General features: G+C 41.2%; 2 protein-coding genes across 3 annotated transcripts; one reads left to right on the forward strand and one right to left on the reverse strand.

Moving 5' to 3' along the window:
* The first annotated feature begins 1,004 nt into the window (after nucleotides 1-1,004).
* acap1 (ArfGAP with coiled-coil, ankyrin repeat and PH domains 1) lies at nucleotides 1,005-14,151 on the forward strand. The gene is made up of 23 exons (XM_027031344.2): nucleotides 1,005-1,643; nucleotides 3,178-3,235; nucleotides 3,756-3,875; nucleotides 4,459-4,512; nucleotides 4,643-4,701; nucleotides 4,968-5,151; nucleotides 5,563-5,607; nucleotides 5,774-5,869; nucleotides 6,978-7,052; nucleotides 7,197-7,309; nucleotides 7,592-7,643; nucleotides 7,731-7,831; nucleotides 8,414-8,525; nucleotides 8,755-8,951; nucleotides 9,036-9,105; nucleotides 9,241-9,335; nucleotides 9,722-9,915; nucleotides 10,046-10,093; nucleotides 10,534-10,703; nucleotides 11,014-11,123; nucleotides 11,287-11,397; nucleotides 11,668-11,726; nucleotides 13,496-14,151. The coding sequence occupies exons 1-23, from the start codon at nucleotides 1,591-1,593 to the stop codon at nucleotides 13,594-13,596; spliced, it is 2,277 nt and encodes a 758-aa protein (XP_026887145.2). The 5' UTR covers nucleotides 1,005-1,590; the 3' UTR covers nucleotides 13,597-14,151.
* A 456-nt stretch (nucleotides 14,152-14,607) lies between these two features.
* slc16a13 (solute carrier family 16 member 13) lies at nucleotides 14,608-23,534 on the reverse strand. Of its 2 annotated transcripts, none has more exons than XM_027031337.2 (7): nucleotides 23,471-23,534; nucleotides 22,132-22,260; nucleotides 20,926-21,162; nucleotides 20,624-20,767; nucleotides 20,111-20,367; nucleotides 18,809-19,343; nucleotides 14,608-16,922 (listed from the first exon to the last, which is right to left on the reverse strand). In XM_027031337.2, exons 3-7 carry the CDS (start codon nucleotides 21,155-21,157, stop codon nucleotides 16,594-16,596), a joined length of 1,497 nt encoding a protein of 498 aa, XP_026887138.2. In that variant the 5' UTR covers nucleotides 21,158-21,162; nucleotides 22,132-22,260; nucleotides 23,471-23,534; the 3' UTR covers nucleotides 14,608-16,593. The 2 variants fall into 2 exon arrangements, with proteins under 2 accessions (XP_026887138.2, XP_026887139.2); XM_027031338.2 differs by having other exon boundaries at nucleotides 22,132-22,220; nucleotides 23,471-23,495.
* Between the last annotated feature and the right edge of the window lie 1,270 nt (nucleotides 23,535-24,804).

Consider the following 24,804-nt stretch of genomic DNA (forward strand, 5'->3'; position numbering starts at 1 on the left):
GCAGCCTAGTAAAGGAAATTAGTGTAAAGACTAATTTGTAATCAGTTCATCGTTGTCAAATTGACAATCTTTTTAATGTAGATATCCAACCACGGAAACTCACGTTTCTCATCTAAGATATGAAAACTATAATAGACTCTAGTGGTCACTAGAGGGCGCAATTTGACTATTTTTGTCCTTTCATTGAGTATTGCTATACAGAAGTTTTAAATATGCATTCACAGCGCACTTTAGAAACACCTTCCATGAATCTACACCTACATCTACATTCCCCTTTCTCTTTTTCTGCTCCTTTCTTCTGACAGCACTTTATTTTCTCTAATAATGACAGTGAAAGTCAGGGCGTGCTGAGTGTTTACGTGTGTATCTGGGGCTGTCTGCGCTTATATGTGTACAGGTGCAACACGGTTAGTGGACTGTTCATTCTTACACTGTGGCAGTGCTGTTTATCTGAGAATGGCTGTTGCTCCATATTCTCAGTTTAGTTATTTCTTTGTCTCTGCAATCAGGTGGGGCACAACAGGTTTAACCAGTACACTTCACAAAGTGTTCGGTAACCTGTCTCGACAGCTCCACACACTCATATATCCCGTACTCTAGTGGCAAATAACTATAATTGATAAAGCACAGGGCAAATGCTGATCGTGCATAAGAATATGTGCCACAGGATTTGTGAAAGTGAACCAAACCACTCAACTCTATGTACAGCAGCCATACATGGTTAGTCCCAATGATTTAGCACAGACACTACAGTCTGGAAATAGAATAGAATGGAGGAAGGAGAAGAATTGCTAAGGAATTTAGAGCAAAATGATTATTCTAGATATTTAACTGGTGGTTTTGAGAACTCCATATTCCCATCATTACGCCTTTTAATAACCACATTAACAGCCACTTTACAATCTGGGGCATCAAGGTTGATCTCAAGTTTATTGTACATTTACGATGCGGCAGAGGAGCACAGCGTTCAAAACCCGGAAATGGAGGCACTGGGGGTGGGCCGATGGCCAAGGCGCAGGAAAGCGAAGAGAAGTGTGTCCGGCGACTAAAGCTAATTCCCAGAGGAGTCATCACTGTTCCTGCGGGTTTAATTGACTGAAATAATGGTACAATCGAAACGTGTAAATGTTTAGAAACATTTAGCGTTTGGTGCACATTGGAAGGATTGATCAGGACGCGCACTGGGAGGGAAGAAAAAGCTGACAAATTGTACTCGACCTTGTTTGCACGACTTTTTAGAGTTTTGTGTTGCTCGTTATGCTTACATGTATTATTGGCATTTTATACATATGTCTATATGCCACTTTCTTCTGATCATTTTGGACATATGGCTAGCAGGGACGTGGTCCAGAACTTTTTTTGAAAGTATGATCTTTTGTCACAAAGGACTAAGTCATAAAACTAGAACGAGACCTTGAATTCCAGTCTTATTTACTGTGGTATCTAATGATGACTACATTTTTGGACGCCATTTGATACTTGGCGCAGGATAGACAACGACAAAGGAACCACAAGAGCTCAAGTTTGGACCCCTAATGACACAAGAAGGAGCAGTATTATCTGTATAAATTGCATGTTTCGAATGTCAACATGACAGTTAAACTGGACTTCGAAGAGTGCTTAAAAGACTCCCCCAGGTTCAGGTAAGCCACCCTTAAACCACGGTTAAATGTGTTACAAATAATGGAACTCTCAAAATAGCGCTTGGTTAATCTTCAGTTGGTCCAGATCTTCAAGATAGTAACAGCTCTAACAACACCGCCTAGATTTTATTAGTTTCTGGCTGTAGATCTGACGTTTAAAAGTTATTTAGCACAATGGAGAGGGCAAACCTAATAGCCTACAAGAGTTGGAAACACTGACGTTAACTTCTCGCGAAAGAACTGCGGTCCATGGACAGGTTGTGCTGCCCCCCCCCCCCCGGCGCTGGAAAGAATGAGTGGGATTTTCAGGACACTCAGGGAATCACCACTGGTGACAGCAAAGGGGAGGGGAAAACTCCTTAACTATGCACGCTTGGAGCTTGGTGATTGTTCCTGTTACTTTGGGAGTGACTTTAATGCTGCTAAAAACACACCGTGATATTAGCATTTAATGTTTTCACTTTATATTTTTCAGACTTGCAAAATTTTGTCCTTGCATAGAAGTATGTCCTTTTTTTACTGATGGACTAATAGGGTTTAAAGATTGAGCGTACAGTGCCGAAGCTGTCTGTAGCAGATCTGTGTGTGTGTGTGTGTGTGATGCTGCAGTGGGTTACAGAAGTAGGCCACAGTCAGACAGACAGAAATGCACATACCTGTATGCGCGCAGACATTCTCTGCATCTCTGCTTATGTCTGCATACAGAAATGTTAGATATAAACACCTTGTAATCTTTCCGCTTCAAGAGCCACTCAAACATTTATAGCTATACACAGCCACTTATGTGAAGGAAAATGGAATAACAGTGGTAGTGACTGAAAGCGGGAAAGAGGCCTCTGACATAAACATAGTCCAGGCTAAGTTAACTCTAAGATGCTGTCTCCCGTTGCTAGGTAATGACTTGGGTGGGGGTGGGGGGGGTCAGGAAGTGAGCTGATACCAAGATGATAAACAAGAGACAGGAAGTGTGCTGTCAGAGGAGGATCACTACGGAAATGTAAAGACTGTCTCAAGCAAATTCACATTTACAGGCAGACAAACCAGGCTAGTTCAGTTGCATCAGAAACTGAATAATTATTATGTTGGGATTTTGCAATACTCGGGTCATTTTACACTAATGACAGTGTTCTCATTGCAGAGTTATTTAAGATTTTTCTTGAGTTTTCTTCTCCCTCTTCTTTTCTGTCTACAAGTCCACAGCTTTACATTGAGAAGAGAAAAAATGGTTGTCAAATCTCTTTCTCTCAGTCTCCCTTTCTCTGCTTTGTCCTGTGTGTTTGTGATATCTAGTGGAAACCGCAGGACCTGACCTGAACATTGTGCGTTTGTGAGTGTTTGTGTGTACATGATGAATAAGAGGAGATATTGACTCACTCACGCATATGCATACAAACACAAAAAAACATGGAAATTGTTCTTGATTTGGCAAATGGGGTGTGAATGTGAGTGGGGGTGGGTGGGTGTGTGAGAGAGAGATTAAAAAAAAAAGGTGTAAGAACTACAGCTTGAGATCACTGGGTTTTCTTTTTATCAGGGCAGCCATTGAGATGGTGGAGGGCAATGTGAGTGAACTGGAGACACGTCTTGAAAAGGTGAGAGCCAAAACCCAGTGCAAGTGAGAGACCTATTAACAACCAGTAATCTGCTCTTTGATGGACTTTTATGAAAACAATATTTAAAAAAAAAACAAACACACACACACACACACACTCCACTGTACACTTATAATGAACTCCAAATGTCAGATTATCCATTTTGAGAGAAGTGCCATTCTTTCCCTTATGTTCCTTTCCAAGTGATGTCTCTGTGAAGAGAGGTAGTATTCACTTCTTTTGCAGGAACCTGAAAGAGGAATTATCAGTTCAATAGGTTTTAACCACTCCTGTTGAATTTCCTGTGAACAATCCACAGTAAAGATCCATAGCACTTCCTCCTTTGAGCTATTGCACTGATAATGAAGGTCAGGATTTGTGTGTGTGTGTGTTTCTGTCTCTGTCTCTGTGTCCATGTTTACCTCTGGGGGGGGGGGGGGGTGCCTGTGTCTCTGAATGTGTGTACCTATTTGTTTGACTGTCTGTCTGTCTGTGCCTGTCTCTTTTTGCATTTGTACAGCTGGTGAAGCAGTGTAACTCCATGCTGGAAGCAGGGAAAGTGTACTGCCAGAGTAGTAAGAGCTTTGTGAATGGGCTTAGAGAGCTGGGACACTACTGCTCTGAGGACAGTACTATGGGGGTGAGTGCCTTTGCTATTACCAGTTACAGTTTCACTGCTGTCACTGATGTTGTATCAGTATTGTCACATGGATTTCCAGGTGCCTGGTATCCACCATCCCATTTGGAAAAAAGAACATGAATTAGAAAAGGCAGATTTAGTCATTTAGTCAGTCTAGTCATTCTTCATCCATGCATGGTTGGCATAACCAGTTAGTAGGTGGCCCTGATTAGAGCTCTCAGAACCTTAATCGGGGTAGCTTGAGTCCATTGAGACTAGTTCAAGTTTAACCACATAGTCTGGCCCAGAGTGGAACGTTAGAATGTGATAACTCATATTATGAATACGAAGAGGACCTTGTGACTGTATTATGATCACGTTTGGCCAGTACATACTGCATGCAGAAGCAGCACTGTTATATAACACAGTGCACACCAGAGGAATCTGTATTCATGTATTCATTTGGATATGAGTTTAATGAGGTCTATAAGGTTCTGAATCCCATTCCCATTTTGTGGAGCATGTTGTGAGGAAACTGCTGTCTGTCGGTGAGAGTGTAGAAGTCTTTAATGAGGTTGTTGTACACTTTTGGTTACTCCTTCAGGACTGTTTGGAAAAATTCTCCAAGAAGCTGTCCATCATCCTCAGTGCTCAGGAGGTACAGTGAAACACTCACATTGGCTTTTTCCACCGTTGTTGATGGCAACCATAAAACTATGCCACCATGTCTCCATAGTAACCACTGGGCCTTTTCTCTCTCTCTCTCTTTCATCATTTCTTCCTGGCAGGAACTTATTGAAGCCACACAGAAGTCAGTGAAACTGAAGCTTCAGGGTTTTGTGAAGGAGTAAGTTCCCATAGAATTTACATATTGAAGTCTGTGGAGTGCTGATTTTATGTTGCCACCCCTTTGTTGCGTTTTTGATTTATCGTGATGATTCATCTTTGAATGTTGTGGAATTGGCAGGCAGTGACTCAGATGTTCTGTACAATGGGTTGCTAGTGAACCACAATTTTAAATATACAAATTAATAACACAAATGTACATTAAATTATCTCTTTCTCACCTTCTTTCTCTCTCTTCTTGGCTATGTGTATGTGTGTATTTCTCAGCGATGTCAAGCATTTTAAGGATGTGCGTAAGGAGTTTGAGCGTAACAGTGAGACTCTGGAGGCAGCGTTGGGGAGGAATGCACAGGCGCCTCGGGGGAAGCAGCATGAGGTTGAGGAGGCCAGCCAGGCCCTCCTCACTGCCCGCAGAGCCTTCAGATCAGGGGCGCTGGACTATGTCCTGGAGGTGCACGCTTGCATGCATTCTTACATTCCACATGTACACACCGGTGACTTTGCATATGATCATGAACTGTGACCATAAGCACACGCATGCGCACAAACACACAGGGAGTGAAAGATAACCAGAATAGTTGTGGGGGATTTTTAATCCATCAGACCCTTGCTTGCTTGCTTGCTTGCTTGCTGTGAGCTATGCGGTCATCACACCCACTGCAATTTTGTAGACAGGTGCCATTTTGTAGACAATGACACGCAGGAGCTACTGCAGCTCGGGTTCATACCTGTGCCTCAGAACAGACCAGACTGCAGTTAGTAAAGGGCATAAATTGCCTCCAGGTACAAATTTGCATCAAAATGGCACAGGAGTATTTATTTTCATTGTGTCTCTGTTTCTCTGTCTCTCTCCCCAAATTAGATCAACGTCATTGAATCCAAGAAGAAGACTGAAATCCTGTTGGTGGTATGTGTGTTTATGTAATGATCACTGATGTAAGGATTCCTAAATAGAAACTTTGGTTAGCTAAAAATAAAACACACGATCAACCCCGATTTTGTGTGTGTGTGTGTGTGTGTGTGTGTGTGTGTGTGTGTGTGTGTGTGTGTGTGTGTGTGTGTGTGTAAAACAGATGCTCTCTCTCATGGAGGCCCAGGCTTTGTTCTTCCAGCAGGGCCACCAGTCTCTCACAGAACTGGAGGAGTACCGCAAGCACCTCGGCGATGAGGTTAGTCAGACAGACAAAATTCAGCCACAGAGGGTAAAGGGACATGTTACAGTGTGCTATGAGTGTTGACCTAAATACAGATTTTATTATATTTATTAACTTTAAGGGTCAGATGGAGGGGGGCGGTTCTACAAGCATCCCTTCTTTTATGCCATCACATTCCCTGAAAATGTGATGGCACAGGGACAGACCCAGAGCATCTATCACTACCGGAAGTTAGCAGGCGTAAAGCAGAAACAGGAAGCAGTGCATATCGTACACCCTTTCAGTTGTGCAGATTTTCTGCTTTTCTTATAAATCAGTGGCTGACGAACCTGTCTGTTCAGATTTTCACATTAAACATAACTTTATGAACTATAGTATATTTAGGTTAGTTAGAAAATACAATAAATAAATATTATAATCTTTGCTTGTATATTATTAAAGATGCCATTACATCTTGACTTAGGTACATTCTATTTCCTGGTTTAGGCCAGAATAAAAAGATCACCTTTTAGAATGCACACTGAAGCCTACCCAAGCCTTCTCTTCTAGTTATCTAGTATGTGAGCCGTTTAAAACAGGAAATGCAGTAACCTTCTACTGGTCTGTGAAAGCCACAAAACTTCCTGCCTACACAGGAAATGGTGACAGGCTGAGTGAAAGGATTATATCAACATGACTCTTCTTTCAGAAGAGGTTTTTAAAAAATATCAGTATGTTGTAAACTAAAAGAAGGGTTGAAAATGAAAGAAAACTACAAAAAAAGTGCTAAAAGAGGGTTAGAGTTCAGCTCGGAGTTCCTGGAGAGAGGAGGGTAAATTGAGGGTTATAAAATTGACTCATAAACTTGTTGATCTTTCTGGACATTCTAGAGAAGAAAGGGTCAGCATTTCATTTTAAGGAATGTGGTTGATCTCATGAGTATGCAGAGGCCAATCTTCGCTTACGTGTAAAACATCCTTTTCATTCTTGCATTTAATATGCATCTAGATAGATTTAAATTTATATTCCTTCTCTCTCGCGCTCTCTCTCTCTATTTTATTATATACTTTTTTTGTTTTGAAAAAAGGGTGTTTTGAAAGGTGAAAAGTCTTTTTACACCCCCCCCCCCCCCATCTCACTCCAGCACACAAAACTAGTTCTGAATTCTGCAAGAGAGAAAAGGGACATGGAACAGAGACATGCAGCCATCAAGAAAAAGGTGCTTCTCTCTCTCTCTCTCACACACACACACACACACATATACACACACACACACACACACACACACACACACACACACACACACACACCAGTCTATTAGAGCAGTAATAATATGCTAACATGTCTTTGGTGCTATTATCAGGACATGTCTTATGATGACTCAGTCATGGATTTTAACCTGGATGCACCCACTGGCATTGCAATGGAGGGATACCTCTACAAGAGAGCCAGTAATGCCTTCAAAACATGGAGCAGGTACCAGCCAGCCCTCTCCATTCCACCTCCCTTAGCGCCTTGTTATGATATCAGTTCATTAGGCTAATTTGTATCTAGCTTTAAATGAATTTGATTTTGGAAAAAAGCCCCACACTTTTAGATGGTCATCTCTGTCTCGCCATTTGCTGTGTCCAAACATGTTCTTTAGCCATTGTAAAATGTTATGTTGTTGGGAGTTACAGTGTTTTGTATGCATTTGTTAATTTTGGTGTTTGTGTGTGCGAGCGCATCCACACTCATGCATGGCTATGTTTGCTGCAGACGCTGGTTTTCCATTCAGAAGAACCAGTTGGTCTACCAAAAGAAATTCAAAGTAAAATTTTCAAAACATAAGCTTCTTCAAATTTTAGTCTTCAACCAGACATGCACTTTCACTCACTCACATATGTTTATTCACCAGGAGCAACCTACAGTGGTGGTGGAGGACTTGCGTCTGTGCACAGTAAAACCGTGCACTGAACAGGAGAGACGCTTCTGCTTTGAGGTCGTCTCTCCCGCCAAGTGAGTGTGTGTGTGTGTGTGTGTGTGTGTGTGTGTGAGCATGAGCGTTCACTAAAACTAGAAAAAAAAGAAATAAAAACTATAAATGGAATGCAATTTATGATTCATGCAGAGCTGTGGTTAAAAGGCCGTGGGACATATAGGACCAACAGATGATATGCCAGATGTCTCGTGCACAGAAAAAAAGAGACTTGATAACGCTAACTACCAATGATTTCCATGCATGTGTGATATCCTGACAGAAACACCACTTAAACATTATTACCTGCCATGACAAAATATTATTCAGTAGAAATTCTCTTATTAAAATGATCAAGCATCAAAACATTACGGGCAATAATATCAGAATAACTGTTTAACTACCTGCCTGGTCATGTACAGTGCATTAAAAAATTAGAGAAATTGGTTTGAAACTTGGCTATACTTATTCTCTCTTTAGTAGTTTCCTACTAAAGAGAAACTTTAATTCCAAGCTGTGTTTTTGTTCAGTCAATAACATTTCATTTGTGTGCACTGCTGTTCAAAGATTCAGCTGCATAAATTACCATAGTTATTAAAATTAAATTATTGCCGTGTGTGTAGGAGTTGTCTATTGCAAGCAGATTCGGAGCAACAGCAGCAAGGTTGGATGAGTGCAGTTCAGAACAGCATCGCCTCAGCATTTCAGGAGAGGAGAGAGGATGCTCTCAGCCCCGTAAGACACCCACACCCACACCCACACACAGGCATGTGGAGCTGCTAACTGCCAGCAACTTTGTGCTTCCTCAAGTAATGTGCAGCACCTACATTTGAATGTAGAGGTATTGTGTGTGGCTTTTGACACACACAATATGAAAGCCTAATTCCAATATAATTAGTTTTACCAGCATTTCCATAGTTGCATATTTGATGATTGCGCGTGTTTGTTTGGGTGTGTCTGTCAGAGGGAGCGTTGCAGTTCTGTGTCTGGAATCATGAATATCGGTGGGGGGGAGCAGCAGAACTCTGGCTGCAAAGCACTGGAGGAGGTGCAGGCTATCCCAGGGAATGGGCACTGCTGTGACTGCAGAGAACCTGGACCTGACTGGGCGTCCATTAACCTGGGCATAACACTTTGTATCACCTGCTCTGGAATACACAGGTAACACACACCTGGTACGCATATACAGAAACACACACAGATGCTGCTGTAACATTACACACATCTATATTTTCATCCCTGCAGGAGCCTGGGTGTCCACTTCTCTAAAGTGCGGTCTCTAACTCTGGACTCCTGGGAGCCAGAACTCGTTAAAGTGAGAACACACTTGCATGCTCTCGCTACTTTTTCTTTTCTCTTTAATCTTTTTTCCTGTTTTTGGAAATCTAACAATATACATCCACACCATTTTCATGCTTCCTATGTTCATACTTTCTTTTTCTCCCCTTAGCTGATGTGTGAGTTAGGAAATACAGCCATTAACCGAATCTACGAGGCGCGCATTGAAGAAATTACTATAAAGAAACCACACCCCTCCAGTCCCAGGTGAGCTTTTTCTCCTGTCAAATATGCTGTATGAATCTAAGATATGTGACTTTTGATCACTGGCCTTACACACCATTACAGACATTACGTGTTTTTGTAACAATGTACAGTGGATTAGTATCACTTCTCAGCCTGCCATTGAACTGGTCAAAGTAACTTCCCTATGCTCCTTTGTCCTGCTTTAAAAGGAATGGCTGGTAACACCAATGTTTAGATTTATAGCTGTTACTGGTGATAGCTTTACTGTAGTTACTGGTGATATAGCCACAGATTCTGATGTGTTAGTGTTGGTTTTACACCTATTACATCAGAAACTGCTTATTTTAGTTTTTTAGGTGTGTATGCTCTTGTTACAGAATAATAACTTGCACTCTTCTTTTTTTTAGGCAGGACAAGGAGTCATGGATCCGCTCGAAATATGTGGAGAAAAAATTTATCCACAAACTTCCCGAAACAGGCCGTGCTCCACCCCTGCGACGTTCCAGCGCACGCCGTAACCGAGCAACAACACAAGAAAGAGAGGGCACACGTCCCGCTCTAAAACCCAAGCCAAACAGAGCCACCCTGCCACGCCTCACAGGTTTTACACACACACACACACACACACACACACACACACACACACATACACACGAATGCAAACAGATACACATGCTGCACACATGGTTTGGTGACACATCAGTAACTGTGAATCTGTGTGTCTTCTCCAGGCCTTACCCCAAGTGAAATAATGAAGACCACTACTGCTCCTCCCAAAGGTCTCACACACACACACACACACACACACACAGAATAATACTGTTTATTGTGTATTTTCACAATCACAGTTTTATTAGTCCTTGGGTAGAAAACAATTTACTATCTACATATTAAAACTGAAATGCCCAATAGCTAAATCAATCATTCTGACAGGTGTTTTGGCCTAGAATTCCTGAACTGACACACTGATCAAGCATGACAGGATTTTTCCCCTGTAGTAACAGGCAAAAACCAAATGAGTTACAGCAGTTTCTGATAATACACAACAGAATAGGAAAATAAATGTACAGGATTAAGAGTTGAATGGGCAACAATGAAGTGTTTTACTCGCACGTGTAATGCTCATCATTTATGCATTCACACTGATGGACACAGTAATGAGATGTCATGCAGAGGCCTAAGCCAAACTACTACTCACTACCAGCCTGTTTCCCTGCAGATGAGGAAGAGGAGGACTTGAGTGGTCTTCATCCGGGCGCTCTACTCTATAGGTCTGCAACGCTGCAGCACTTTCCGGTCATGGCCGACGCATTGGCTCACGGAGCTGACGTCAACTGGGTTAATGTAGCCGAGGACAACAAAACACCACTCATACAGGCAGCTACCGTGGTGAGTGTGTACGGAGGATAGTTGGGTGCTTATTTGTTTGTGAAAGTCTGGTGAGTGTGGGTTTGTGCATATTTCTGTGTTTTGTGAGTCAGCAGCATAAACTCTCACAAAAAAGCCTCATATAAGCAGCATCGGTGTAAATGTGTTGTAACAGGAAGTAGCACCACCGGTTTACCAGTGTGAAAAATGTGTGGTGTTCTAGAGACAATGCTTGTATCTACTTACTATGCATGTGTGGGTGTGTGCATGAATGTGTGTCCTGTATTGTTAATAATATGAAAGTGAGGGTCCTTTTAATGTGTCTGTGCAGAATTCTCTGGCAGCATGCGAGTTCCTGCTGCAGAACGGTGCTAACGTCAACCAGGCTGACTCTGATGGAAGAGGACCCTTACACCATGCTACAATACTGGGACATACCGGGTACACACCTGCATACAGACACACGTTCAGCAGTACAAAACTAAGCAAAGGGTAATGGAGCTACTATAGGCACAGCCCTTCCTATTTGATTATTGTCTCTCTGTGTGTGTGTGTGTGTGTGTGTGTGTGTGTGTGTGTGTGTGTGTGTGTGTGTGTGTGGCAGGTTGGTGTGCCTGTTTTTGAAGAGAGGAGCAGACTATAATGCCAAGGACATCAACGAGAAGGACCCAATCACCATAGCAGTAGAGAGTGCCAACGCTGACATTGTTACTCTGTGAGTGCGGGGAGGGGGGTGTAATGAACAGTGTAAAGAAGACTGACAAAACAAAAAGAAAATGCAACATTTCAGAAATTGCAGCCATAATGTTTCACTCTCGTGGCTAACTTCAGCTGTTGAAACCCAAAGCTTATAACATAAACAGAATAACTGATTTGAGACTACCGGTAAAGGAGTTTCCATGCTGTTACAAGGATGCTGTTTACAAGGACATACTGTTGACTGAAAGACTGATCAATGGTTATCCCTTTGCCTTTTTCTTCACAGCCTCAGAATAGCCAAGATGAATAAGGAGATGCGGGAGATGGATGGCTTCGCCCAATCAGGTCACTCGGAAGGGCTAGGTTGTGCTGGGGGGAGTGGATATGGGGACTTGATTGGACAAACTAAGAAAAGCTTTCAGGCATTTAGGAACCACCTTAGGCACTGAACAAGCAAGAACTTTGGTTAAGATTCCTGAAATTATTGGACATTTTGAGGACTGGATGGGGAAATGCTGCTTTAGTGAATACATGCCATGTGGCAAATCTCTTAATAAACATGACGAAGTTGAAAAAGTTGTAACTTGATTTAGCTGAAAATCAAGTTACAATTAATATTGAACACCAAAGACCAGAATAGGTAACAAAATGTGACAATGTTGTAGAAATCATATTCCAAGAGTGCAGCAAGCTACAGCAAGTTAAGAATAGTAATATTGTCATAATCCTGTGTAAAGCGCATTCATGTTTCATGCAGTAAATATGTACATAGTTAATGTATAGAGTCATGTACATTCTTTGTATTTCATGTAAACAAAAAAACCAAAACAAGTTTATATGTCAGAGGAAGGCTTTTGCTAACACTGCCTTCCATGGAAATATTAAGATGGGGAATGTAGTTCTAGGAAATGTATAGTTCTATAGTGCTATAGGTCTGGTGAACAGGATTCAAAAGTTTAGGCCTTGTGCTTATTCTTTTGTTTATTTGCCATTTAATTGCAGAGGTGCACAAATATTTGGTGCTATAGGTAGATTGTTGGGTTTTTTTTTTAAATGAAATGGATAAATGGCTTTATCCAAATTCCAACGTCACTGAAAGTGACCTTTAGGACTATTGAATATTTGTGTGTTGGAGTGCCATTGGTTCGATTCCTATTACTTATCTAGTGCCAGGTATTTGCAGTTCTGCAGCAGGACAATTTTTGCATCTGCAGCTTGCCTTCATGTCAGTGTCTCTCTCTGTGTGTGTGTGTGTGTGTATCGCTCATTGTGTGTGTGTCCTGAGATGGACGGCCAAGTGTCCACTGCTTGCAGTGTGTGTCATCTGTGCAGCGTGCCACAGGTAACGGATCTGGCATGCTGCCATGCTTTCGCATCCTTTTCCTCTTCTGCTACTTGTTTGTCTGGACCAGTAGCATTAACACTTTTATACTTAAAATAAACACAGTGTGGACTGTCACCACCACTCTGTCCCGTAGAGCCTCTGGTCCACCTTGTATACCAGCATTTTAGGAAAAAGGAAAATGAACATAAAAGTGTTAATGCGACACACTAATTTTACTTATAAATGCTTTTCTAACATTATTTTCAGAAGACTGACCACTGAAAATACAAGATGCACTCTTTTGTTCTGACCTTTTTAAACCTTTAATTTACCTTTTATACTGGACCTGAATTGCCTCACCCAGATTCTACTCACTCTCATTTATCTTTTTGGCATATTATAACACACTGTTGCTCTGAGCTCTGCAAGTGTGAGAACAAATCAATAATGTGTGTTGTGTTTGCATGTGTGTGTGTTTGTGTGTCTGTGTCTGTGTTTGAAAAAATTGGGGACAGATTACACTGCATTGTTTCATGAGGGATCAGATTTACAAAGGGACAGTGGCTGCATGTTACAAAGCAGTGTGTATTTACCGGTTGAAATGTACTAACATGTTCTAGCATTTCATTACTTAATATTGCTTAATCTTGATTAGATTAAGATAGGAAGTGAGGCAAAAATCATCACTTTTAACTTGTGGAAATATAATTTCATACTAATGAGGAGGAAATTAAATTCATTCCCCTCTCTTCATCTCAACTGCCCTACCTTCCTTTTGCCCCCTCTACAGGTGATGAGACCTATCAGGATATTTTCAGAGACTTCTCTCAAATGGCCTCCCACAACCCAGAGAAGCTGAAGCGCCGCAGCACTGACATTAAAAGCCCATAACCACAAGATGGCACTGCTGTACAGGTTTTTTGTTTTCCAAACACGCAGACACACAGAGACATGACCTCGGACTCATTTGTTGTTCTCTTAGGCGAACAGCTCATTTCAGTTTGTCAGCGTTAGTGGGCGTTACGACAAAGATGCAGTGTTTGACAGAGTGACATCACCGTTTTCTTAAGCCACACTGGCTCTGGCTATGGACATTGTTTAAAATCACACCGATCAGGCTCTTTTTATATTTTTATTACAGGAATATTGCAAAAATGTTTAAATATTCCTCAAACACAAGGAATGAACTGAATTTTAGTGAAGTTAATTTTCTTTGGGTCAGAGTGCTTTTACTTCATCCTCTTATGAAACACAGTGTTATAGCAGCATATTCACATCTCATGTTAGATGGGTGGTAATAGAAGAATCTCATGTTTTTCATTTCCTTTTCATAAGAAGTTTTCCCCCATTGTGTAAGAATCAAGTTTCATGTGCATGACTTGTTTGAGGCCACGAAAGATCTTTTCAGGGAAGCAGTAGATAAATAAACCCGCTTGCTCAAACGCATCTCCCAACAACTGACTTTTTCTACCTAAAGATTTTCATAGTCCTTAAATGTACTGCATATCTATCTACCATGTTATTTGAACACACTTGAATACGTGTAAGAACAGATAACAATATAAAGGTTGTGTGTTGCATCATTTGATTTAAAAAAAAAAGGGGGGGGGGGGGCTGTGGTGGACTTTTTTTTTTTTAATCACATCCCTGCCAGAGGTTCACCTGAGGAGCTGCATGCTTGTGCATTACAGAACAGCCAGAATTTGGATAGGACACAGTACCAGCTAGCTTTGTGTTTTTAATTAAATGTAACTCATATTTAAATAGCACATATGGTGCCTATTGAGATGTAAATGCTTTAGCCATTAGTTTTAAGTGTGACTTACTGTAGCTTGTACTCTGCTCATAAATCAATTATCTTTAATATTGTTCTTATTGCAGGAATGTACGCATACACAGAAGGAGTTAACAGGCATTTATGAAATACACCCTCTTATTAAAAACAATAACTATTACACTTTTGATAGTAAAAACAAACACTAAACTAAATCAATTGTGCATAATCTTTAACCTGGAAAACTCAACATTAAAAAATTGTGAGAACAGGACCGCAGGTACCTAGAATGGGCCAAAGAAAGGCCTGTGCTGTTTCCAAGCATTCAACATCACACAAAAAATAAAGGGCTAAAACAATATAGTGAACATAACTTGAACCTTTTGGTCTTTCACTCATTAACTTGCAACTTGTTTGCCAAGAATCTTTATAGCTTTGTGCTGTAATCAGTTAGAAGAGCACAAGTAAAAATATGCAGCTCAAATGTAAAAAAAAATACCAATCATGTGTTTTATCTTCCGGTTTTTTGTTGTATTTCCAGACAGGTAATTCTGTATTTATTACAGAAAGGAATCAACAGCAGGATGTTTACCATGACAAATATTTCTGGCCAAAGTGCGAATATTAACGTTATGAGTGCTGCCCGCGAGGCAGGGCCAGAAAAACGGCAGTGTTTGTGCATGTGGTTTGATCGTTTCTCCTGTGTGGTTGTGATGGTTGGCACTAGGGGAGATTAAGGCTTATGTTTAAGGCCAGCACTCACAAGAACCCAAGTCTCATATTTCAACACACAACCACTGGCATGCTCCTCACATCAGTATGTGGAAACATTGGTAAACAAACTCCATAACTCATGCCTGGTTGCTTATAGATTTGTCTAGCTTCAAGGCTTTCTGACTTTCAAGCACAAGAACACAAAAGAGCATACACTAAGGAGCCTGTTCAAACATTCCTCCTATGATTGCTCTCCATAAGATTTTCCAGTGATACATGGTTGATTTAGAACAGCCGGTGTCGAACTTTACATTTAAATCAGAATACCCAGCAACACGCACCCTGAATCTCTGTATGTGCTTTTAAATATACACATCTTGGTGTGTGGGTGCATTTCAGATGTTAAAATTAGTAAAGACATTGTTGGAAAAAAAAAAAGAACGGCCAATATAGGTCCTTAATTTACTGGTCTGTCCATGTTGAGTAGAAATAAATTGCCAAAAATGTTCCATAACCGAAGCATAACGCAAAGCACAGCTAAACAACCCTTTACACCCCTATGATGCGAACTTGGCATGAACTTGAATGAGTTACCACAATGCAGGATACAACACAGCTGGGACAGTTGCTAACTGCTAAGGACCCATAAAATCAGCCATATTTGCATTGTGCTTTCATATTTTGTAAATCACTGTGCAATCCAACCCTGTGCCTTTGAATAATATGCCTAATTCATAGCCACTTTAATTCATAAATAATCAAGATCAGCAATTGTTTATCAAGATTAGCAAAATGACAAAATGTAGCTAGGCCATTCAGTTTAGTTTCACAAAGTCCAAAATTAAGTACATTAATTACATTAAGTACATTTTTTTTGGTTGTTTGAAGCAATTAACAAATCATTTAAACCATTCAATTTGCTGCATATATGCCTTTAGATTCTTTTTTGACCTTCATGTTGTTTCATTCTAGGTGTACTCTGACAAATTATGTTTAGTTATACAATAAAAGGTGCAGAACTGCATCTTGCAGGTCACTGGTTTCCAACCCAAGCCCTTGACTTGCATAGTTTTTCCAGAGGAATATTCCTTTAAGTTTTACTATATTAGTCTTTAGAGATATTTATGCTTCAAAACTTCACTTCCCATACGAATTCAAAAGGTCAGACCCTAAAATCTGACAAGGTAGTTATTTTCTAGTGCAGTTAACAGACAGTGTATGAATCTAGTCAATTCTTTAGAATTATTGAAATCAATAATTTGATTAGCTCCTTCTCAATCTTTTCAGGTTAACATTCACCATGATATGCATGGTATGATAATGTACACACTCTAAGCATTGGCCAACAATTGTCAGTCACCATGTTCTCTGTGTCAAAGGAATACCTCTCCTTCAGCCAATCAGCATGCAGCATTGCCCTCTGTCCTGTCTGCAGAATGTGGTGTGTGTTTCAGTTCTGGTACTGGTTCTGTTGAGTGACTCTGGCATGAGTAATTTATATCCTCCATGGACTGTGATTTCTCCTGGTCAGAGTCTGAGGATAAAGGTTGTTTTAGTAACCTGTCTTCAGTGCACTCTTTTTTGCCCATCCTCTTTGGTGATGGGGGTGGAGGGGTGGTGCAGGACCAGAAATGGGGAAGTGTTGCTGTTATTATGGTGCCCAAGATGAGGAACCCGCCAGCTAACACAAAGGAACCTGTGTAAGAGCCTGTGAAGTCTTTCAACCAACCTGAGAGGAGATAAAAGACAGTAGCACAGCAGTGACTACAATACCTAGTATAGCACAAGAATTTCACTGTATATTTTAAAGCTCAGTATTCTGAATGCATATGTCAATGAACCTGACTTAAACTGACTTGAGATACTGAGCCATGAAGAGTCACATTTACATCAAAGTTTAAGACAGAAGAAACACTGCCATATCAGTTTGAGCTAAAGCCAAACCACCTGAAAATGACCTCGAGTTCCAGGTCATTTAGTGTCATGGCACCTCAACTCTGGAGCCCACTTCCATAAAGCCATTGTAACAGTCTCCTTCACATCCTTTAAATGCCTGCTAAAAACCCTACAGACTTCCTCGTGTGTCCATCTCCTGCCTTCCCTTGGCATTTTACTTTTTGTTTGTGATGCCTGTAGTCTGCCACTGTCACAAGTCTTCATCAGTTCTCTGATTAAGTGTCACGACACCTGTTCGGATTTTTATTTTCCGTTTTGTCTTATTTGTTCAACATGACCTGACCATACCTGAATATACACTGCCTGACCAAAAAAAAAGGTCACCACCTGGATTTAACTAAGCAAATAGGTAAGAGCCTCCCATTGGATAATTACTGCATGGGTGATTATGTTTCAGTTGGCAACAAGTTATGTAACCCTAAGTGATGCAGTGAGTAGCTTCTCATTTGTTAAACAACCATGTTGAAAGACACATCCTGTGGTCATGGAAAAGATGTTAATCTGTTTCAGAAGGGTCAAATTATTGGCATGCATCAAGCAGAGAAAACATGTAAGGAGATTGCTGAAACTACTGAAATCGGGTTAAGAACTGTCCAACACATTATTAAAAAGTGGAAGGACAGTGGGGAAACATCATCTTTGAGGAAGGAATGTGGTCGGAAAAAATCTTTAATGATCTTGATCGGCGAACACTTAAATGTGTGGTGAAATGAAATTGTAGAAAAACAACAGTAGAACTCAGGGATATGTTTAATAGTGAAAGTAAGAGCATTTCCACATGCACAATGTGAAGGGAACTCAAGGGACAGCTGTGTAGCCTTAAGAAAACCACTTTTCGGTGAGGCAAACGGGCAAAAACGGCTTCAATTTGCTAGGGAGCATAAAGATTGGACTCTGGAGTAATGGAAGAAGGTCATGTGGTCTGATGAGTCCAGATTTACCCTGTTCCAGAGTGATGGGCGCATCAGGCTGAAGTGATGCACCCATCATGCCTAGTGCCTACCGTACAAGCCTGTGGGGGCAGTGCTATGATCTCTGATGCTGCAGTTGGTCAGGTCTAGGTTCAGCAATGTTATGTGCCCAAAGAATGAGGTCAGTTGACTAGCTGAATATACTGAATGACCAGGTTATTCCATCAATGGATTTTTTCTTCCCTGATGACACGGGGGGGGGGGGAATTAATGCAACTCTGGACAGAAATAAATGTTGTGACATTGCAGAAGCTTGCAGAAACGTGGTCCAACGAAATATTAGTGTGTGAGACCTTTTTTTTTTGGCCAGGCTGTGTATAAATAAAATTTGTTTCCATTATCATTTTGAATGTCCCCAAAATGCTCATGAATAAGATAAGCATCATCTCATGTTTAGTATGGTTCTATTTCGTGGAGCAAACATCCTTAAGCCTGACTGATTCCTATAAGGTGACAGGAGTCACCAATTAACAATTGATGGACTTTATTGATCCAAGTTCAAGTATGATATAGACACCTAAAGCTATTAACCTCCATCAGCCAAACCAAATCATCCCATCAGACCTACAAAACTTCAAAAAACTAAGGGTGAGGACACAAATACCTCAACAAGCAGTGGCACAAGGCTCCTTCCATAACTGTCTGAAACATTAGCTGTTTAAAGGCCTACAATGTGCTTGCTTCTTACCCGACAGTGGTGCTCCCAGCAGCCCTCCCGTGCTCTCTATCATCTGCAGGAGCCCGAGTGCTCCCAGCATGCACTCCATGCCCACGATCTCTGGCACTACTGCAAACACCAGGGGTGTCATGGCCCCGGCACAGAACCCGTATGCCAGGCTGACCACCAGCAAACCGCCGTAGTTGCGGCCCAGAGAGCTGACCGGCAACAGCAACAGGAAGAGTCCTAACAAGCCCGTCCAGATCGCCAACATGTGAAGCAAGCGCATACGGCGAAGGTCTGAGGCCCAGCCAGACACCACGCGCCCCACAATGTCTGTCACGCCAGTGGCGGAGATGACAAAGGCAGCCTGGTACTCGCTGAAGCCAACGAGACGGCTGTGGGCGACCAGGTGGACATAGGGGATGAAGTAGCCCGCATTGAAGCAGGTGACAGCTAAGCTGTAGGTGAAGAATCCTCGGCGTGAGAGCAGCGACAGCTCAAAGTACTCACAGAAACGGGAAAAGAGAGAGGCACAGCCAGCAGACCTGGAGGAGCTATCAGCCTGGGAAAGAAAGAAAAAGGGGGGATAGTGAGGAAGAAATGAGTGGGAAGTTTTGCTCAAAAATTTATTTGCAGCATTTGTACTGCTCCTGATCCTAAAAATATTATTCCTGCTTATACTACATTCAAAGACTTGCTACTGGGTTATTTGTGAAAATGTATAATGTGCTCAACAAAATTGTTCCCAATAGCAGTACGTTTGTACCAATGGTATTCTGTTGTGTTCTTACACAGAAAAGAATAGCACAATACACCACATGTCAAATGCTAGGCCCATTTTCATGAAGGCATGTAGCCACCTGCGAGTTTATCTAATGAAAATGGCATATAACGAGAGTAAAGAAATCAAACCTGATCACTCGGTTTTGTGCAACATTGTTTGTACAAGTTTATATTATTGCAACTGAGCTCATAGCTGAACGCTGGATTCTGCTTATTCATTCCACATTTCCATGTGTACACTAAGGATTAGGACAGGGGGCAAAGCCATCAGTCAAGTGCTGATATACAATTTGAAGTTAGCATGCAGACTGCTGAGGCTACAGGTTTCGTGCATCTGTTCACGTGATTAAAGCAAAGAGCATGTGCCAATAACTCTTGAAAAATACACTGAATGTAGCCAAATCAATCCCAGATTTCCAAAAGCATCACGGTGTTAAAATGCCCTTGACTTTCAGAAGGAGTATCGTTCTTCCAACTTATCCTGACCTTGGCGCAAACCAACACTTTGTGCAATGCTCATTTCCAAACAATATTGTAGACCGTTACCTTAGCTATGACTCTGGGGGGTACAAGAGGTCGAATGAGGGCCCCACAGGCCACAATGTTGAGGCTGAGGCCCCCCAGGATGAGCAGGGCCCCACGCCAGGTGTATGTCTCTACCAGATACTGGAAGAGTGGAGAGAAGGCAAAAGAGGAGAGGCCCACACCAGTGAATCCCAGACCCATGGCCAGAGAGCGCCGCCTGTTGAAATACTGCATGACAGAGCCTACACAAGGGGTGAACACCAGAGCCCAGCCTGAGCCTATAGAGAATGAAAGAACATAAGTTGGTTGGCCATCTGTTGTATTTTAGAGGAAACCACAAGACTAAGTCAAGGCCAAGACCAAGACTAACACGGGGACCAAGACTAGACCATAACAGCCAATATGTAACAGTCATTGAACATGGTTTACAACACTAATCCATTATAACAATATACAAGTAATTTTTCATTTATTTACATTTAATAGAAAAATGAATGAAGGAATGAATTAATGAATGAAAGAGAGAGTGGTAACCTGAAATAAGTCCCATGGTTAGGTAAAGGTGTGTGAGTGTTGCAGCCTGAGAAGCTATAATGAGGCCCAGTCCAGACAGGAAGCCTCCCACCATCACAACAGGACGTGCTCCAAATGCATTACAGGCAGCTGTGCCTACAGGGCCTGTACACGCACACACGCATGAATGCACGCACGCACGCGAACATTGTATAATTACGTTCATATGGCAAATAACTACATATAACCATTAACCGTGTATGACAGAGGTCCTATGAATGCCGACAAACAGTGGCTGCACTTGCACACGTGGCTCTACTCACTGAGTAACTGCTGCATGGCTACTCCTATGGAGGTTATCCAGGAAACAGCCTGTGCGCTCTCCCCAAAGTACTGCACAAATTCCACGAAGAAGACCCCCAAACTACGAATGAGGCCAAACACCAGAGCAGAGGATGTGAAGAGCACCCCCACCACTACCCATCCCCACCCCCCATCTGGGGCTGCCTCTACCGGCAAGGGCACCTGCTGCTTTTCTGTCTGGTGCTTAGCCATCGCTACTGTGGAAAGGGAAAAGAAAGATAGAGAAAAATGGGAGACAGAGAGAGAGAGAGAGAAAATGTGAGGAAGCGTGAGTAATAAAAATTAGGTTATTAAATGTGTATTAGGTTATACATAATATTCTGACAGAGTGGGTACCACCTAGAAAACACAAACTGTTAATAGTTAGGAAACTGCTAAGTCTAAGTCTACAATGATTTGACCATCATCCAAATATAGTTAAATTCTTGTGCCCAGATGTGAACTCTCCGTATTACACCAGCTGTGCTCTACCCAGGTTAACGAAGACATGTCTCTCCTTATGACCATTGGCTGACACAGCCTGAGGAAAGGGCTGTGGTTCTTTACATGACCTTTGTTCCACTAACCCCACACGAAACCTCTTTAACTAAACTATGCGCTGAAACCTAGCGTCCACAACTCACAGCAATATCTAACTTCTTGTCATGAAAACCTGCCAGCAGTAGAATAATAAATGGATCCAAAGATAAAAATGACAATGTATTTGATTTTTGAAAAGCCATTTTGAAGGCTAAGGTGACTTTTTAACAGTTCCTAGCTGATTTTTAATTCACACTCCATTCCAATATGTGCATAAATTCAAAACAAATGAAATTGAAAAAAAAAAAGAAGACAGACAAAAAATATAATTGTTCCTACAGGGACAGCTGACAATTACATGTTGCTACTCAAAGACCCAAATTATGCAGTTCATGAAAAACTACAAAGTAAATGCAGTATATTGTCTCAAATGCACTCTCTCCAGCACAATCTCCTTTAGTTAGGCAATACGGAGATGCACCATGAAAAAGTACACACACCACATTTCCAAAAAAACACTGTAAAGTAAACCTATTTGTTAGGCTGAATATTAAAAGATTACTGTCTGACCTTACAATAATCTTAGCATTAGAATGATAAATGTAGACACATTCCAGATTCCAACAAGAGAAAACAAAAATCTTTACCTCGTTGCTCTGTGGTTGCCAGAGTGATAACTGCAAGTCAACATGAGAATGCTCAACCAGTAATGCCTGGACCAAAAACTTGGCAGCATCTACAGACAGAACACTGGGTTGGCACCCCCTCTGTGTATCCTAAAAGAGGGTATTCACTTTAGTGTTCATCCATTACTAAGAGAATACCCAGTGAAAGACTTACAATTCTTAATATCACATTGCTGGTTCCAGAGAAAGGACCACATTCTTTGTTTGCAAATTTCAGGCCTTGCTTTGAGAGAGCAGTCTGACGATAAAGAATGAACCCTTTCAGAATCTTGGGTGCAGAGGGACGCCGTACAAGAGTCTGCTAAATGCCATAGATGTCAGTAAATGACGACGATTACGTGCAAGATTATTTATAAATATTTATTATTTTTTATAAGTATGTAACTATTAAGTAGCAACTTATGTTTAATGTTTGTCCGTCGACAAAAAATATATATATTCTGCAAAGTGGCAAATAAAGTTGACGAGTACGAGGCCCCGCCATTCCATATCTTGGGTCACGAACACCTTGGTTCTACACCGGCAAATCTATGGTGCCTAAACGACACCGGTTTTGCTGGCGAAGAACCAGGGAGAACTGAGGGACTGGGTTTACTACAGTTTCAGTGTGGACGTGAGGCTACATAGTCTGACTGTCGGAATAAGGTATTAAATACAACCTTGTCATGTTTCTGTATGATCAAATCCATAGAATAAAATGTATTGCATTTGCAATGTGATCACAATTAAATCGTACTAAACCAACTTGTGCTTAACGACAATAGGAGACCAACCAAAGGCTTTTGTTCTCTTTGACAATTAATAAAATTAAATGACAATGTAATACGTCCCAATGATCAGGTAAATTGAACACAATTGTCTCCAGTTTCACTGTCTGATACTCTTATTTTGACACCCTTTCATAGAGAACATATTTGCGTTAGCGTGTTCAGTTCGTGTCATTAAACCAAAATATCCTACCCGCAACTATGGATTCAGCCTTTCGAAATACGTTTAGAAACTGTGATATTATATGCGATAATATTTTTGTCGATGAACCGATTTCAGTCTCACTGTCCTGTCACAAGCTGCCGCGTTTAGTCAAAACGGAACCATTCCTATTAATTAAGTAGCTCCAGGGAATGCTACACTAAACGCAGACTAGAATGTAAATTGATCTAAAGTGTCTTTTATGTTAAAAATATAATAGTCCTACAAGTACTTATCCGAACATACATTATTATTCTACGATGAGATACATTTTGGGTAATGAGTCATCTTCCATATATTTTCCACATATTCCAAATATTTAGAAACTCACCTGCTTGTTATTTCCTTCATAGTCGTACACGTGTGTGTTGAGTACGCGCCCCCTCTAGAACGTGCACATTACGGCTGTAGCTAAAGCTGCCTCAAAAATTTCATAGGCTGGTTGAACTGATACTAGGCGGCGCGAAATTACTTTTTTAATTTCGGATGCTGTGTCACTTCTGTGACGCAGCGTTATGCTACTCAAGATGACTGTCGGAATATTCTTACTTGTTACGGGCGCTGAAATTAAGAATTACATTTTGCGCAGCTCATTGGAATGTGTGAAAGTGCTCATAGTTGTTTCACTTCGCGAATGCAGTAACTGCTGTTAATGTGTAAATCGGGAGCAATAACAAGTCTTACTCGGACAAAATATTTTAGTTGCATAATACAGACCTTTCCGAGTATAGGATAAACTAATTACGGCTCTGGTGGGATTAAACGCGAGCAGGGGACTAGGTGGGCTATTGGAAGCCATTTAGTTAGAGTTTATGAGGACATAAATTATTGATCAAAAGAAATCTCCACCAGTAGGCCTGTTCATTAATCCATTCGTTCATTTACTTACCTCTTCTACTGTGACAGTGTATAAACCGCTTCCTGTCTACCTGAAGTTTATTTAGGAATAGTTCAGCATTAAAAAGAATATATTCAAAATAATATTTTATCATTGACATTTGTTTACATAAGTTTTTGTTTTGTAAAATACTTGCTACTGGATTTACACAGTACCAAGTACCACAAAAATGACCCAATGACTTCCAGAGGACATAATCTAGTCTGGCTGGTATTTCCAGTCAAGATAGATTTTTGTTTTGTCCAATATATATTAGGCTGTATCAAGCAGTGGTCACCACTTCTCCTTGGCTCAGTGTACCACACAGTTCTGGGCCATAAGGTTGTGTGAAGGAGACTCATTAATGCATTATTTGTTTGGTATTCAAACAAAGACAGTGAGCTCAGCAGATGTGACATCTGCCCTTCAGGCAGACAAAATGTCAAAAAAGCCAGTAGCATTCAACTATAATACTGCCATGGTTACAGGACTCTCTCACAGACCAGCACTGCATGCACAAAAGTCCATTTTTAAAAAACTGTCCAGAGAATAGCTGCTTCACTCTCGGTAGTTTGATTAAAGTTTTGGGTGAACAGTCTAACACATATATCAGCATTAATAGGCTGCTTGGACCGTGAGACACACACAAATGACAGTGTATGTGCCCTGCTGTAGATCGAGAGTGGAAATAGGTGCCCTGCATCTCTCTCACTAGCCACCCACAGAAAAATTAAACACCTTTTAGTGAGTCATTCTGCTTTGTAGGAGAGCTAACCAGAGGAAGGGAG

This window comes from Electrophorus electricus, chromosome 19, assembly GCF_013358815.1.
Source record: "Electrophorus electricus isolate fEleEle1 chromosome 19, fEleEle1.pri, whole genome shotgun sequence".
Lineage (NCBI taxonomy): Eukaryota > Metazoa > Chordata > Actinopteri > Gymnotiformes > Gymnotidae > Electrophorus > Electrophorus electricus.